Source organism: Bos taurus, chromosome 11, assembly GCF_002263795.3.
Source record: "Bos taurus isolate L1 Dominette 01449 registration number 42190680 breed Hereford chromosome 11, ARS-UCD2.0, whole genome shotgun sequence".
Taxonomy (NCBI): domain Eukaryota; kingdom Metazoa; phylum Chordata; class Mammalia; order Artiodactyla; family Bovidae; genus Bos; species Bos taurus.
In genome coordinates, this window is record NC_037338.1 from 74,400,630 (window position 1) to 74,417,859 (window position 17,230).

General features: G+C 51.6%; 1 protein-coding gene across 5 annotated transcripts in view; it reads left to right on the forward strand.

Annotated features, from left to right (window-relative positions):
* Nucleotides 1-17,230, forward strand: part of ADCY3 (adenylate cyclase 3) — an 83,681-nt gene that overhangs the window by 65,989 nt on the left and 462 nt on the right. For all 5 annotated transcript variants that reach the window (XM_005213019.5, XM_059891351.1, XM_059891350.1 and 2 more), the window contains 13 exons: nucleotides 3,172-3,300; nucleotides 5,053-5,195; nucleotides 5,311-5,472; nucleotides 6,757-6,844; nucleotides 7,676-7,792; nucleotides 10,028-10,287; nucleotides 10,554-10,619; nucleotides 12,062-12,143; nucleotides 13,076-13,234; nucleotides 13,728-13,874; nucleotides 14,437-14,556; nucleotides 15,861-15,984; nucleotides 16,594-16,718. In XM_005213019.5, coding sequence (XP_005213076.1) covers nucleotides 3,172-3,300; nucleotides 5,053-5,195; nucleotides 5,311-5,472; nucleotides 6,757-6,844; nucleotides 7,676-7,792; nucleotides 10,028-10,287; nucleotides 10,554-10,619; nucleotides 12,062-12,143; nucleotides 13,076-13,234; nucleotides 13,728-13,874; nucleotides 14,437-14,556; nucleotides 15,861-15,984; nucleotides 16,594-16,718 — 1,722 coding nt within the window. The remainder of the gene's footprint in view (nucleotides 1-3,171; nucleotides 3,301-5,052; nucleotides 5,196-5,310; nucleotides 5,473-6,756; nucleotides 6,845-7,675; nucleotides 7,793-10,027; nucleotides 10,288-10,553; nucleotides 10,620-12,061; nucleotides 12,144-13,075; nucleotides 13,235-13,727; nucleotides 13,875-14,436; nucleotides 14,557-15,860; nucleotides 15,985-16,593; nucleotides 16,719-17,230) is intronic.

The window sequence follows — 17,230 nt, forward strand, 5'->3', positions numbered from 1 at the left end:
ACAAACTAAAAATCTTCTTCTAAGCAATTCTGTAAGATGCTAACTGACAATCATTTGAGGAATCAGTGACCTTTGTGAAGTGATGGAACATTTACAGTTTCTGGCCAAAAAAAAGTTTTTAGTAAATTTTAAAATGTTACTCCTTAAAAAAAAATTACCCACAAATTTGCTTGTCCTAGGGACCACCTTGAAGTCACAGAGCAGCAGTCGAATGTATCTTTGTGACGGCCACACACATTCCTGTTTGCTCTAATCTTGTGTTTTCTTATTCAATCAACCCTTGCATGGTGCATCATGTGAGCCAGGAGTTGTTTGTGGCACCTGACACCCCCGAGAGGGTCACAGGTGGGGTCTTGGCTTATCTTTATAAAGCTGTTTTTCATTATTCAGTTTTCCAATTAGAGAAAAGTTGAGTTCATGGATGTGTAGCTTGAAACACTGGCACAGAGGCTCCGGGTGAGTAGGAGTAGGGTCTGAGTTGTTCGGCCCCGGGACCCGGATGCCACCATGCAGGACGGAAGCACAGGCGACAGCATCCCATGGATGGGAGTCAGACTTCTTCCTGAGTGCTCCAACCAGACAAACGAGCCGACCCATTCCTCATGGAATCATGGGCGCTGTTCCCTTCAAAACGTGTACTGACATTTTGAGGCAATCCAGGTTTTCAGTATTTTGTAAAGTTGACTTTCAGCTGTTTCTTAGATGCCCCTACCTGAAAAATATAAATGTCTCAAAGTAGAAAAGCTGGGTTAAAGGTTCTGTACAATGTAAGTTTAATCCATGTCCCCTCCTCCTGCCACCCTCCCTGGGCCCTTGCTGGTTCTTGACTCATTTTTTTCTTTATTCATCTGAAAGATGAAGCCAGGGTATCTCACTGTTTTAATCGCATTTCTTCAGTTATTAGTATGACTGGACACTTTCCACATGGTTGTCAGCCTGGGGCTTCTCTTCTGTGAATGGCATATTCGTATCTAACCTTTGAGGACTTTCTGCACCTTTGATTTGTAGACTTTGTTGTTTATGAGATGAACCCTCTGTCACATGATGCTTGTCAGATCTGTGTCAGGCATCCGCTTCGTGCCCAGCACCGTGGCCCATCTCCCTCGGAGAACGGAAGATGCTGGCCTGCTGTAGATCGTATCCATTAGTTGTCTTCTCTACCTGGTGCTGCAGCAACTGTCAGCCCCCAGGGGGTGTTAACTATGCTGACAGCTTAGCAGAGTTATCATAAGCCTTTGTGATTAGCTCAATGGTAGTTTAGAACTTCTGCTCCAGATGTGCTCTGAGAAGGCCGAGCTAGCAGATCACCAAACCTGCTCAGCAGGGAGTGAGTTGGAAGCAGTCAAGCACGGACAAAATAGAGGAGATGATCCTTGATCCATGTGTGAGTGGTGACAGGGAGCAGCAGGGACAGAGGTGACAGGGCTTCTCTGGGCCTCACGTGGCAGACACCATTCCATCTGCAGCGGCCTCCTCCCGTGGTTTAGTTAAACAGAGTGATGAGGAGGAGAGTGTGAGAAGAGTTACCACAATGAATCCTTCCCAAGTGTTGGAAAGACGTTTCCCCTCTCTATGGACCTTGTTGCCAGTCTCATTTAGTTGTCCTGAATGCCGTCACCAACAGCTCCCAGATTGCGATCTCAGCTCCCTGGCATCCCTGCACTAAACTTCCAGTCACGTGTGAATTTCCATCTGTGTGTGTGTGTGCATGCGTGCTCAGTGATGTCTGACTCTTTGCGACCCCGTGGACTGTAGCCTGCTAGGCTCCTCTGTCCATGGGATTCTCTAGGCAAGAATATTGGAGTGGGTAGAGCCATTTCCTCCCCCAGGAGATCTTCCCAACCCAGGGATTGAACCTGCATTTCTTGTGTCTCCTGCATTGACAGGCAGGTTTTTTTCATCATTGTGCCGCCTGGGAAGCCCACTGGTCCAAAGCTGAGTTCCCAAACCTCTCTTTACCCTAGAACCCACTCTTCCTTGGTCTTCCCAATCTCGATCAGTGGCAACTCCATTCTTATAACTGCTCAGCCCCAAACCTTTGAAGACACCCTTGCCCCCGTCTACACTCCACGAGCCCCTTCTTGCATGATGTACCTCTAGGCCCCCTTTTCTCTCTCACCCCTGGCAGCCATGTCCCATCTGCATCACTGTCGTCTCATGCTTGTGTCAGCGCGGTGGTCCCCCCAACTTGTCACCCTGCTCTTGCCCTCGTCCCACTGCCCTGTCTGCTCACAGCCACCAGAGTGATCCTGCAGGGATGTTGGGTGAATCATGTCACCCGCCCCCAGCTCAGCATCTTCCCAGGAGGTCCTCACCGCCCGACCCCTTTCACTCACTCGCTCAACTAGGGCAGTGCCAGCCTCCTGGCTGCTGCTCAGACCCTCCGGGTGCACGCCCACTCTGGCTGCACACCCACGCCGGGTGCATGCCCACTCCAGGCTTCCTGCTCCCCAAAACCCGAGAGCTGCATAACATGCTCTCTCATGTGTTTACGGAAATGTGATCCTCACAGTGACTCCTCTCCAGCCTCCCCTTTACAGTCACCTCCCCGGGAACCCCTGTGTCCCGTGCCTCCCCTGCCTCTCCAGGCCCTGCTCTCGGACCTCCTGTAATCATTTATTCTTTGTTCACGGCTGTCTGCCTGTCCTCACTAGAAGGTGGGCTCCCAGGTCAGGACATTGTGTCTGTGTCCCCAGAAGTTACAACAGTTCCTGTCACACAGTAGCTACTCAATAAATACTCAGTAAATGAATGAGTGGACTGTGTTCCTGTGTAGAGGATCTCATTTATTCCGTCAAGGAAAAGTACTAATCCCTGGGTAAACTGGTTTATGGAATTTATTCAGATGTTTGGAAGGTGTTTGACAGGGCTCTCTACCCCAAAAATGATCCCTGTGAAGCTCTGTGTCCCCGAGTTACTTAGAAATAGGAGTTGGAACAATAGGATCTTTCTCTGCTTGGAAAAGTTTTAATACTAGAAATTTAATACTAGAAAATTACAGCATTCTAATATGGATGTTCTGGAGGAGGAAACGAATAGTGAGATTTCTAAGGCTATGAGGCCTCTGAACTCTAGTGGGGAGATTCCAAACCAGAGAGTAGACCAGCCCCTCGCCTGGGTGGGCAGCTGGCAGTGCCTGGGGGCCCTGACGGCCCCTCCCTTCTGCTGCAGGCCCTGCTGAACGGAGCGCCGCCTTCCTCAAAGCCCAGCTCCCCTGCCCTCATTGAGACCAAGGAGTCCAACGGGAGCATTCACACCAGCGGCTCTGTATCTGAGGAGCCCGAGGAGCAAGATGCCCAGGTATGGGTGGGGCTGAGCCCTGGGATGTGGGCAGAGATGAGGAGGCAGAAGGTGAAGAGTCCTGAGCTGAAGGGCAGTCCTGGCCCCTAGCTGGGCTCCATCCTTGGAACTGCATAACATGGGGCAGGTCACCCCCCACCTGGTCTCACGGGCCCCTCTTCAGTTACTGGGGATGGGTTGGCTAAGGTCAGAAGATGTGCCCACTGCCACGGCCTGGTCCAGCTCTGATGTCCCGAACCCTGTAGGTCTGAGGGCAGTGGGGACACCAGTGGACACTGCTCCAGGACTGGACTGTTTTGGAAGTGGGCCTTCAGGGCTGTGCCCACCTATCTAGCTAGGTCCAAAGCCCGCAAGTGCTGTGCTCAGATGGAGGGTTTCCAAAGGAATCAACAGGCTGTCCCCCTGAGACCAGGGTCCACTTTGGGAGTTCAGGATCCTGTCCAGGATCCGTCCATTACTGAAGAGCTTCCTCAGTGTAGCCACTGACAGAGGCAAGTGCTGAGATGGGTCTCGGCCCTGTAGAGGCTGCCATGAGCTGGTCAGCCTCACTGCCGGTCTCTGCTGCCCTGCAGAGGCTGCCGTGAGCTGGTCAGCCTCACCGCCAGTCTCTGCTGCCCTGCAGAGGCTGCCGTGAGCTGGTCAGCCTCACCACCGGTCTCTGCTGCCCTGTGCCTGCAGACCAGGTGCTGGAGGACAAGAGGGTGGACGGGGCTGAAGAAAAACTGGGTTTTCCTGAGCACCACAATGCTCAGTAACTCTTCCTTGTTGTGATTTTCTTGATAGAAAGTGGAATACCAATGCAGTGTAATTCACTAACAAGGACACAAAGGCTTAATTAGCAGCCTGTGATTTCTTCTGTCCTCACGATTAGCCAGTGTCTCATTGCTCTCAGATACGCTTCAGGGACAGAGGTTCCTGGTGCTGGAAAAGAGCATCCGTGTTGTGTTACAGAGAAGAAATTGGGGCTGGAGGAGTGTGGATTATACGGGTCAGATTCGACCTGAGGCATGCCTGAGCTCCAGCCCAGGGCATCTTGGTTCTAGCTTCCGGATAGACTCTTGGACCCATCCAGACAGCCCTAACGAGCCCAGTCCCAGTTGTCGTTTGGACTGACGGCTGTGTAGTCATGGTCTGGAGTCATGTGTCTGGAGCTGATGCTTTTCCTTTGTGACCAGGAATAAAAATGGTAGGGGGCACCCCAGCCCCACCACCCCACTAGCAGTAAGATTGTTAGTTTCTCTGCATTGCTTTCCCCCTCAGATCTTCCTCCCCTCAGATGAGCCAGATCTGAGCTCTTTTAAGAGCTCCCTTAAGCCCGAGGGCTGGGGGTCTTTTCCACCCCCTAGAATGCCGATGCATACGGCTGTATGACACCCCCGTCCTCATAGCAGGAGGTGCTGGCACCGCGCTGCCCAGCAGCAGTCTCTGACTCCAGGTCTCCTGCTCAGGAGCCCGGTGGCTGCTTCCCACACTACCATTAGTGGGTGGTCACTGCAGAGCTCCTGTTAGGGGCCTGGGGCCTGGGTGAGTTCAGGGAAAGCCGGAAGCCTGCGGCTTTGGGTCCAGACCCAAGCAGGATGGAGCCACGTGAGACCACTGGGAAGACTTTCCCTAGGAGATGGTTTTGAGAGCCATGGGGCGGTGCTCTGTGATCCCTTCTGTTTCTCTTTCCCCCAACACTGCCGTGTATCTCCCCAACCTCTCCCCACTCCACCCCACCTGCCCCCCCAACTCTGCTGCCCTGCCTTGCAGGCCGACAACCCCTCGTTCCCCAACCCTCGCCGGAGGCTGCGCCTTCAGGACCTGGCTGATCGCGTGGTGGACGCCTCCGAGGACGAGCATGAGCTCAACCAGCTACTCAACGAGGCGCTGCTAGAGCGGGAGTCTGCCCAGGTGTAAGCGGCCCCGTGGACACCCGGCCCCTTGGTCTTAGCCTTGAGCGGCCCTGGCACACACTCCAGGAAGTTTAGTCTTCTTAAATGTGTCTCACGGGGCTTGTTTGCACTGCAGAGTGAAGAAGAGAAACACCTTCCTCCTGTCCATGCGGTTCATGGACCCCGAGATGGAAACCCGCTACTCGGTGGAGAAGGAGAAGCAGAGCGGGGCTGCCTTCAGCTGCTCCTGCGTTGTCCTACTCTGCACGGCTGTGGTGGAGATCCTCATTGACCCCTGGTAAGGGGCGGGCAGGGCAGGCCCGACAGTCAGGAGGGCGGAAGGGGACAAGCTACCTAGGCTGGAGGCCTGAAGGGAGAAGGCCTCAGATGGAGCCTGACTCAGGGCGTCAGGCTTGGTTCCTTGTGCTGCACCCCCAGAGCAGTCCAGGGAATGCTGGGACTGCGCCCTGCACCCCCTTCCTTCTGTCTGCCCCTGGGTCTTGGAATAGAACTAGCGTCAAAGTGGAGCTCACACCAGGGCTGAGAAAGCTGAGGAAGGGAGGGGTCCAGGGGATGGACATCTGGCTGGGTGGGCCTGAGTGGTGCTGGGACAAGAAGACGGGCTGGAGATGCTCTCCAACCTCAATCACCATGGCCCACCTGCTCCCTTTCTTGGTTCATCTTAGTAAAGACGTATTTCAGGCTCTGGGTATAGACTTGTCTCCTCTCACGGCAGCAGGTCCTCCAGGGCAAGGCAGGGTGTTGTGGAATCCTTGCCCCAGTCCTTGCTGAAGTCTGAACTGAAGGATGGCTGCCCTCTCCCTTGCTTTCTCCCTGTAGCTGATCAGCAGTTCGTTCCAGTTCAGGGATTCCCCACTGGAAGAGGTGTGGAGCCCTGTTCTGATCACAGTTTGGGGAACTTAAAAGAGCCTTGGACTTGTCATATAGTCCTAGGTTCGAGGTGTGGCTTGTCGCCTATTTGTTCTATGAACTTGGACACATCACTAAGGGCTCCTGGAGCATCAGTTTGCTCCCTTGTAAAGTGAAAGATCAGGATGCTGATGATCTGAAGATAGTAATATCTGGCTAACTCAGAATTGTTGTGAGGACCAAATTCTTTCATTTACTCCACAAACATTTACTGTCTACTTTGCACCTAGGGTTAAGGTCTAGGGATGCAGTGAACACTGTCAGCTCAGCAGCCCTTGGCCATAAGCTGCTCTGTTCCATGCTCTCCCCTTCCATCATAGTGACGTGGCAGAAGGCTTGTTCCTAAGAATCCCTTCCCAGATTTTACTGGGCTCTACCCAGGGCATCTGTAAGTCTGCCCTTCTCTGGGAAATGCCTCTAAAGAACAGTTACAGCTGGGGAGGGTTGCGTGTCCCCAGACCCTGCATGCAGCTGTGTGGAGGGGAAATCACATGGAACTTTTAGGGTACAGGCTTGGCCTCACTTAGAGAGTCTGCCCTCTGTCTCCCTTCCTCTGCTCTCCTGGCCCCCGACCCAGCTCACTAAGCCCCTGCCCACGCCCCACCCCCGCCCCCAGCCCCTGGGCCTTTCCTCATCGTGTTCTCTCTTACAGGCTCATGACGAACTATGTGACCTTTGTGGTTGGGGAGGCTCTGCTCCTGATCCTGACAATCTGCTCGCTGGCTGCCATCTTTCCGCGGGTAAGAAGCGCATCTCCTCCTGGCTCAGAGCGTCTGGAAGTGAGTGTCACTCCCGGTGAGAGCGGGTGCTGATGGAGCTGTGCGCTGTCAGGTCCTGACAAGTAGATGACTCCTGTTGCGATGGTTCAGCACCATCCTTTTGTTTATGACAGACTCCTTCACTATTGGCTCTGCACCCACTTTGGTCCAGGCCCTTGAGCACGTGAGGGTGAGAGAGCCTGTATCAAGATAAATGGGAACCTGTGTTGAAAAGCAGAAGAGGACTGGCTGGAAGGTGAACTGGCTCCAATTGCAAAGGACCCAAAGCCAGACACAAGGGATTAAGACTTTCTCCTATAAGCAGTGGGTGCCAGGCAGAGGTTTTGATCAGAATGACAAGGGAAAAGCAGCAGTTTAGGAAATTTAATCCAGCAGGTAACTCACAAGTAACTTGGGGGTTTTAGGTACACTGACCCAGGGAAGGCAGGAGGGGCCAGGCAAAGTCACCCGGCCCTGAAAACTCCCCTGACCTGGCTTCACCACCCGGAGGCCAGGAGTGCACTGCTGCTGGAGGGCCACCCACAGGCTCCGGGCTGATGCCCAAGCAGCTCTGGGAAGGGCTCTGATACCTGGGTCATGGTGTGTCTCCCACACCGTCAGCAGCACTGGCAGGCTGAGCGGGGACCCACGTGCCTTCTCAGGCCTGCCGCTGTCGGGTTTTGGTTGATGCGCACGCTCAGTATGGCTTCCCAGGTTGCTGGGAAGTGTGGGAGCAAGCAGAGTGATTAGCAGCCATGTCTACAGAGGAGAAAGCTGTCAAGGCTCAAGGCCCTTGAAATTCCATGCTTATAGGCCTTTCCTAAGAAGCTCGTGGCCTTCTCTACTTGGATTGACCGGACGCGCTGGGCCAGGAACACCTGGGCCATGCTGGCCATCTTCATTCTTGTCATGGCAAACGTGGTGGACATGGTGAGCCCCCACTGTCCTGCTGAAGGGACGCCCGCTCTCAGAGGGTTCTGAATTGACCTGCATGAGCAGTTGCCAGCCCATCCTCCCCCCCGGCTCTCCACACTGGCTGCTAGACACAGGTTTGAGTGGCGCTTGGGTTCCTAACTGATCATCCCGACCAGCGGGGTCATCTCCCCGGGGTACCTCCCAGACTGCCTCTCTCCCCGGCCCAGCTCCTTGCTCTCCCCGCATCCCGGAGCCCAGCTCCAGGACCTGTGCTGGGGGCTTTACGCAGATTGATTCATTTACTCCATATAATAATCCCAAGAGGTCAGGATCATCTGTAGTTTTGTGTGTGAAAAAATGATGCTTAGAGAGGTTAATTCAGTTGTTTTAGGTCACACAGCCAGCTTGCAACACAGTGGAGAACTGAAGCAGTTCTGAACCCGTCCTGTCTTTTCTTCCTCCATGTCTCACTGCTCAGGGGCCCTGTACTCTAAGCTTTCTTCGTGTCTAAGTGTCCCCTAGTGAGTCTAGTGCCAGGTGTCCAGCAGGACAAGGGAGGCAAACCTGCTCCCCGAGAGGAGCACTCCTGTTGGGCCTTCATCCATCTGAGCGAGGCCAGACCTTCCAGAAGTGGGTCACCGAGGGCGGCTGCCTCACTGAGCCCAGGAGGCTGGTGGCAGATTTACTCCTCTGTTGGGGCTTCCCTGATGGCTCCGATGGTAAATAATCTGCCTGCAATGCGGGAGACCTGGGTTCGATCCCTGGACCGGGAAGATCCCCTGGAGGGCATGGCAATCCACTCCAGTGTTCTTGCCTGGAGAATCTCCATGGACAGACGAACCTGGCGGGCTACAGTTCATGAGGTGGCAAAGAGTCGGACTGAGTGAATGAGCTCACGTGAGATCTGCTCTCCTCAGTTCCTGCAGGTTCCATGAAGGGGCAGAGGGGCAGTTGTGGGCAGCCACCAGCCAGTTATGGAGCACTGGGCGCTTAGAGCCGTCACTGGTATTCTCTCGCCAGGCCTCACAGCTCCCTCCAATGTTGGTAGCACTAGGTGCACTCTCTTAAGAGTCCTATTTTTTAAAAATATAACCTTATTTGCGTTGTTCTCTTTAACACTGAAACACAGGAGAAAACTCAGCATGGAGACTTATTCTGGCAGCATATAGGTGAGAAGCCCTAGGCCATTCAATCCAAGTTCATCAGGAATGGGGTTCAGAGCCCTGACATGTGCCCAGGTAGCTGGAGCCACAGTGCAGGGAAGAGAAAGCCTAGGCCTCCTGCGTGTCAGGAACTCTTGAAACCTGATGTCTGGGTCTGGGGACTGCTATCTAGCAGGGTCGTGGACACTGGAAGGACATCAGGAGGTCCTGTCACCAGGGGAGGGGTGAAAATCTGGCTAAGTGTAAGACTTTCCCCGTGCTAGAGTCACATGCTGAGGGCTTTCCCAAAGCCAGATAAGAGCCAGGGGGTGAGAGTGAAGCAAAGTAGGTCTGATTCGGTTTATGGATGCACTTTCCATTGACCACATCTGCCCAGCAGTGGGACTGGCAACCAGATTCCAGAAAGGAGTCTGAGCGGGGACCGGCTGCCTTCACAGTGAACCGTGAGGTTGCTGACTGGCTGGCCCACGGCTCCTCCGGGACGACAGTGCGATGTGGGCAAGAGCATCTTGGGCCTGAAACCTAAACTCCAGATTCCTAGTCTGGCTTTACCACCTGTTTAATTTTGCTACTTTGGCCAAGGGTGGCCTGTTTTATATGATCGTGTGTGTGCTGTGTGCTAGGTTGCTTCAGTCGTGTCTGACTCTGTACGACCCATGGACTATAGCCCTCCAGGCTCCTCTGTCCATGGGATTCTCCAGGCAAGAATGCTGGAGTGGATTGCCCTTCCCTTCTCCAGGGGATCTTCCTGACTCAGGAAGATCAAACAGGCATCTCTTATGTCTAACCTGCATTGGCAGGCAAGTTCTTTACCACTAGAGCCACCTGGGAAGCCCCTTATATGATGGTACCAGTACTCAGAATACACAAGAGAATTTTCATGATCATTAGAGATGATGGTAAAGCTCTTAGCAGGAAATCACTGACTTTCGCAGTACTATCCCCTGATAAACTTTCCCTTCTTGCTCGGGGCTTCTGAGGGAGCCATGGGAAGTAGCAGCTGCCACGGCCCAGCCTTTTCTTACCGGTGTCTGCTGTCCCCTTGCACCCCATGCTCTCCTCACCCACTCATGGTCCTGGCCTCCAGCTCAGCTGTCTCCAGTACTACACAGGACCCACCAACGGCACCGCAGAGATGCAGGTGGAGGATGGCTGCGTGGAGAACCCCAAGTATTACAACTACGTGGCCGTGCTGTCCCTCATCGCCACCATCATGCTGGTGCAGGTCAGCCACATGGTCAAGCTCACACTCATGCTGCTCATCGCGGGGGCCGTGGCTGTCATCAACATCTACGCCTGGTGCCCCATCTTTGACGACTACGACCGCAAACGCTTCCAGCAACACGAGTAAGATGAAGCCTGTTTGGAGATCTGCATGGTCTCCCTCCCACCCGCCTCCCCAGTCCCCGCTTCAAGGTCATGGGCCTGCAGTGAGCTGGCCATCTGTCTCTAGGGCTGATCAAAGGCTTGTATGGGAATCAGGGTTCGTGGCTTCTCACAGACGGGTTGGCTGTAATCCCAGGACGGATCCTGTCCCTGCTTGAGGACTGGAAGGCCCAGGTCACCTCAGTGTTAGGCTGGGTGCAAGTATGTGCTGTTATCTGTCCCGACAGCTTTCCGATGGTGGCCTTAGAGAAGATGCAGGTGTTTTCCAGCTCGGGGCTCAATGGCACTGACAGGTAAGTGTGTCTACTTTCCCGTCCTGCCCTGCGTTTCCAGTCCCTTTCTTCAGGAGACAAAATACAACAGGCCAAAGCCCCAGGGTCTCATCCTTCCAGAGGCACACTGTCTGGGACGTTCAAGCTCGAAAAGTCAGCATGTTTCTGTGGGAGGTTGGAGCAGACTTTAGTGCTTATCTGGCCATGCTGGCTTCTCCTGAGGTGAAGAGAATGCAGAGCGGTCTAGAGGGTGGAATAGAGAGCAGGCTGGAGAGGTGGAGAGAGAAGGAGCAGCCACATGGGTGACAGCTGCGGGACAGACCTCAGAAGCCAGAGGAAGAAGGGGCCCTGTGGCATTCAGACTAGAATACCTGGGTTCTTTCCCCACCACAGTGGTTCTCTGTGGGGCCTCAGCAGGCCAGTTTTCCTGAGTCTGTGTCATCTGTTGAAGAGGTTATCAGTAGAATTCTTCAAGATCCCATCTTAGCTCTGAAGTTTTAGAATGTTATGATGCAGTGACTTGACTAGACTTTTAAGTAAGTTTAAAAAAAAGAAAAAAGATTACCTAACAGAGAAGATGGATAGAAGACTTGAATAGGCCTTTCACAAAAGAAGTCTAAAGAGGCACTAATAAATTAAGGGCATTCAAGTAATCAGGATCATGCAAATTAAGAACACCAGGAAAGACTGTCACACACCAACCAGTTTGGCAAAAATTAAGAAGGCTGATAACATCATGGATTATGGTGACCCATACATTCCTGGTGGAAGTATAAATGGTACAACCATTTAAGAAAACAATTTGGAGTTAATTAGTAAAGGTGAAAATAGACCTATGACTCAGTAACTCCACTGCTATGTATACACCTTAGAGAAATTAATGTACATGTTATTTGTCCCCAGATGTGTGTACTAGAATGTCCACAGTTGCACTGTTCATAATAGCCACACACATACAAACATCCAAATCAAAGGAGAACCCCAATGAAATTAAGACTAAGAGGATATGTAAATTGTGGTATGTGCATATAATACCAATCAGCTCCACACAAAAATATGGCCGACAGTTATAGAAAAGCATGGTGCAACTGTGCCCTCATTTCATCACTGAGACGTTAGTCTCTCCCTTCTCCAGATTCCTACATGGTTGCGGCTACTGTTGTGATCAGTCAGGTGATGTGGTATTTAATAATAAACATCCAGGGAGCAGCTCTGAAGGCCTGACGTGGATTCCAAGTGCAGCCAGAACTTTCCAGGAGTTGGCTGGCAGTTAAGACAAAAACCCAGTGATTTCAGAAATTTTTACTGCCCAGTGGGCATCTGGACTTGATATGAAAGTGCTTAAGTGGCTGAGAAAGGTTTCTGGGGTGATAAGAAACAGAATAGCCACGTTAGGATAAAAACTCCCTTGTCAGCAGAGGGCAGCATGGCACACTTTCAACTGAATTCTCTGGGCCCCACAGGCTGCCCCTGGTGCCGTCTAAGTACTCGATGACAGTGATGATCTTTGTCATGATGCTGAGCTTTTACTACTTCTCCCGCCACGTGAGTGCCTGAACACCCACCCCTTCTGCACCGACTTCTCAGGGCCTCCTGAGAAGCAGCCCCGGGATCTAAGAACCCAAGGTCCTGGGGAATGCCGTTTTCCTTACCCCACATGGCATGTGACCCTGGTCAGGCCACCACCTCTGCCATTTTCTGGTCTCTTCCTCAGGAGTATCAATACCAGAACAACAGTTCTTACCTCTTGCTCTGACCTGCTAATGGAAGCCTGGGGGTAGGGCACAAAGCCTGGATAAAATCTCTCATTTCCTAGGCCAGGGGCTCATGGATCTCCACTCATCCTGGCTCTGGGGGTCACTAACACACTGACTACAGAGCCAGAAAGGGAAAGAAGCTGGTGAAATTTTTTTTGGTTAAAAGGAAAAAGAGGAAGAGGGAGGAGAAGTACCCACACAAGGGACTTACTTCCATATTAGCTCAGGAGCCACCCAGTGGCTTGTCAGAGAACTGCAGCCACCTCCAGCCACTTGGCGACTGGAGCCTGCTGGAAATGGGGACTTCTCTTCCCTGCACTGAGATCCCCACTGCTGCCACCACCCACAAGGCCCATCTGTAGCTAAAATGAGGTCCCAGGAGGCCCCTCACATCCTCCTGTAACCACAGAGGCTGGGATCCTCACCCCAGCTGTAGGGTGTAGCCTTTTTTGATGAGATGAATCTTTCTGGGGTTCATTTCCCCTGCTATCCAGCCATCTCCATCTTCCTTTCAGTTTTTCCATGTTGGAACCTCTCAAGTTCCCATTTTTCAACTTTTTTTTGGTTGTTGTTTCACTTTATGGGATCTTAGTTCCCCAAGCAGGGACTGAACCCAGGCCCACAGCAGTGAAAGTACCTGGTCCTAACCACTGGACCACCCGAGAACTCCCTCAAATGGCCAGCTTAGGGCACACACCTTGCCTGTGTCTATATCCATAGGTGGAAAAGCTGGCACGGACACTGTTCTTGTGGAAGATTGAGGTCCACGACCAGAAGGAACGTGTCTATGAGATGCGACGCTGGAATGAAGCCTTGGTCACCAACATGCTGCCTGAACACGTGGCACGCCATTTCCTGGGGTCCAAGAAGAGAGATGAGGTGAGGCGCGGCCCCATGCTGGAGCCATGGGGCTGTCTTCTGGCTTTGTCTTCTTGTGACATGGCCTGGGGGTCCAGGTAGGGCTGGACCTACACAGCACCACAGTATTAGAAGCGAAAGAATCTCTTTTGGTGAAGAGCACCACCGTAGACATTGTTTTCGCAAGCCATTATCTCTGTGAGGCCCATTTCAGAAGACGAGGCCTTAGCGGAGCCTACCTTTCTGTCGACTCTGATTGTCCGAGTGGTTCTCATGCCTCACTTCCCAGCTTCCCACTGCCCTCTTTCCTAGAGTTGGGGCTGTTGGCAGGAACTAGCAAAGCTCTTTTTTGGTTTCCAAAGTTGCAATGAGCTACTTTCTAATTCAGTCAGGATAGTCTGGGAGACGTGTGGGTCCAAAAAGTTGAGTGCACATGTCATGGGTGTGAAGGACATTCATTTTTGTAGCATGTCATTAGACTGTCTTTGAGCACTTTGGCCCTGCCTCTCTTTAGGAGCTGTACAGCCAGTCTTATGATGAGATTGGAGTTATGTTTGCCTCCCTGCCCAATTTTGCTGACTTCTACACAGAGGAGAGCATCAATAACGGTGGCATTGAGTGTCTACGCTTCCTCAATGAGATCATCTCAGATTTTGACTCTGTGAGTGACTATCCTGGCCCCCGCATCCTGCCACAAAGCCAGCCCTTCCAGACTGCACCCCAAGAAGTTTGGGAGTTACTTTGGCTGCTGTTTTCCCATAAAAATTCCTCCTCAAAGCGCATGGCCTTCTGGAGTTGTCTGGAAATGTTGGGTCCCAGGTGGGAGCCTGGGAAATCACCTACAAGTTCATAGGATAAGGTCTGGCCAAAAGAAGATTCTGAGGCCCCTCTGGTTCCTCTTATCCTCAAATTCAGATTCAGCAAACATTTATCAGGTATTAATAACTTGTGTACCAGGGGAAATGCTTTTACATACATGTTCAACACTTCAACACTGGCACTTTTATCCCTGTGTTAATATGGTAGAAACTGAGGCTCAGAAAATCAGGACACTGGCCCAGGATAACATGGCAGATGTTGGCTAAATGAAGCTTTAATAGGAAAACATCTCTCGATGCTTCATGGGTTTGTTGTAAAAAAAAAAAAAAAAGGCAGATCTGTCATTTAGTTGGCTCATTCATCTCCCTTGACTGCTGACAATTCTCTCTTAACACTGGCCTCAGCTTCTGGACAATCCCAAGTTCCGGGTCATCACCAAGATCAAGACCATTGGTAGCACCTACATGGCAGCTTCAGGAGTCACCCCAGATGTCAACACCAATGGCTTTACCAGCTCCAACAAGGTAGCTAACCAGCAGTAGCTAGAGGAGATGGATGGGGCAAGAGAGAGGCAGCCCACACGTCATTGGTGGGAAACGGTGTAATAAAAGTAGCTGCCATTAAGTACTCTATTAGCACCATGTGGTACAAATGCAAAATGATTGTTATATTCACATCTTCTTTTCCATTATGGTTATTACAGGATATTGAATAGTTCCCTGTGCTATACAGTAGGACCTTGTTGTTTATCCAGTCTCTGTGTAATAGTTTGCATGTGCTAATCCCAAACTCCTAACCATCCCTCCCCCACCCTACTTGGCAACAAGTCTGCTCTGAGTCTGCTTCGGTCTCATAGATAAGTTCATCTGTGTAATATTTTAGATTCCACATAAAAGTGATATATGGTATTTGTCTTTTGGACCTAGTGTGATAATCTCTAGGTCCATTCATGTTGCTGCAAATGGCTTTTTCTTTTTTCATGGCTGAGTAGTATTCCACTGTATATATGTGCCACATCTTTATTCATTCATCTGTCATTGGACATTTGTTTCCACGTCTTCAGTTCAGTTGCTCAGTTGTGTCTGACTCTTTTGAGACCCCATAGACTGCAGCATGCCAGGCTTCCCTGTCCATCACCAACTCCTGGAGCTTACTCAAACTTGTGTCCATTGAGTCGGTGATACCATCCATCTCATCCTCTGTTGTCCCCTTCTCCCACCTTCAATCTTTCCCAGCATCAGGGTCTTTTCCAATGAGTCAGTTCTTCGCATCATGTGGCCAAAGTATTGGAGCTTCAGCATCAGTCCTTCCAACGAATATTTCCTTTAGGAAATATTTAGGACTGATTTCCTTTAGGATGGACTGGTTGGATCTCCTTGCTGTCCAGGGGACTCTCAAGCATCTTTTCCAACACCACCATTCAAAAGCATCAATTCTTCAGCACTCAGCTTTCTTTTACAGTCCTACTCTCACATCCATACATGACTACTTGGCTATTGTAAACAGTGCTGTAATGAACGCTGGGGTGCATATATCGTTAAAAGTTTTCTCCAGGTATATACCCAGGACTGCAGGATCATATGGTAACTCTTTTTGAGGCACCTCTGTATGGTTCTCTGTGGTGGCTGAACCAATTTACATTCCTACCAACAGTGTAGGAGGGTTCCTTCTCTGAACATCCTCTCTAGCATTTGTTATCTGTAGACTTTTTACCAACAGCCATCTCCATTTTATGGATGACCTTAAAAACACATGTCTAGGATGGTGTTTCTAAGCTAGCTGAAGGCGCCCAGCTGGCCCCAGCGCTCACAGCCACTCTCTGGTGCAGGACGAGAAGTCAGACAAGGAGCGCTGGCAGCACCTGGCAGATCTGGCCGATTTTGCGCTGGCCATGAAGGACACGCTCACCAACATCAACAACCAGTCCTTCAACAACTTCATGCTGCGCATTGGTAAGGCCTCTCAGCACGCCCTCTCCTGCTGTGCGCCTCCTCCCCAAGCAGGGGACTCTACACATCAGGGGAGGGGTCTTGGATAGACCTGATGCACTTCGGGTGGGAAGGGTCACACTTCTCGAGCTGAAGGGACCTTAAGGGTCTTTAGGTCAGTGATCAAACCGAAAATGTGATGCTCAGCCATTCCTGTCCCATGCTGTTTATGATGACCTCCCTTCTGAATCTGGCTGGGGCTTCAGTTTGTCTCCCTTTCCTTGGAATCTTCTGTCACTTCAGTCCTGCCCACTAGGATTAACATCACCCATCATACACTTCTGGGGAGGGGAGTTCTCAATCCTGGGCAAGGTCACAGGAGACTTGAAGTACCAGGTGGGTGGCAAGAGAAACTGGCAACTTCTGCACTAAATTATGTAGCACAGCAGGGTGGCTGACATCTGCTGAGCACAGTGAGGATGAGAAGACTTGATTTCTGTCCTCTGGGAACTCAAGAGTCAGGCTTGAGATCAGGTTATATAACCAGGAGCTTTGTGGCTGGAGTCAGGCGGAAATTGAGGAGTTGGTGGCTTCTGCGATGTGGCTGAGCTCAATTTTGTGACTCCCCCTCAGGAATGAACAAAGGAGGGGTCCTGGCTGGGGTCATTGGAGCCCGGAAACCACACTATGACATCTGGGGCAACACAGTCAACGTAGCCAGCAGGATGGAGTCCACAGGGGTCATGGGCAACATCCAGGTAAGGCCAGGGGACAGAATCAGAACAGTGCATGTGTTGCTGGGCACTGTGGCCTGTTCTGTGGGCCCAGAATGTTAAGTGGGTAGTCTTGCCGTAAAGAGCAAGAATGGGAAGAGCTGCCTCAGTAGAAGGGAGGAAATATTTCAACTCTATTTGCAAAATGTAGGTTTAAGTTTTGGGTAAGAACATCCTGCCTCTTGGTGTGAACTAGCTAACATTTTAGGCCTCCAAGTGCTCCCCTCAAAACCACCAGATCTTTGTCACTGGGTCTGGCAGGAGAGCTCCACAAAAAAGGCAAAGAGGAGAGAAAAGCAAGATACAAGTTGCCAAACAAGATGACCTATGGTTGACCTCCTAAGAGAGCAGGCAGGAAGGCTACCTTTAGGAGAGAGAAGAGCTGGGCAAACCTTCTCTCTGCCCCCAACTCACCCCCAATCTGTGCCCAGGCCAAAGGGGACAGGAGGGGAGCCCTGCGGGCCTGAGTATGGGAACTGTGCTGGGTGCTGCCAAGC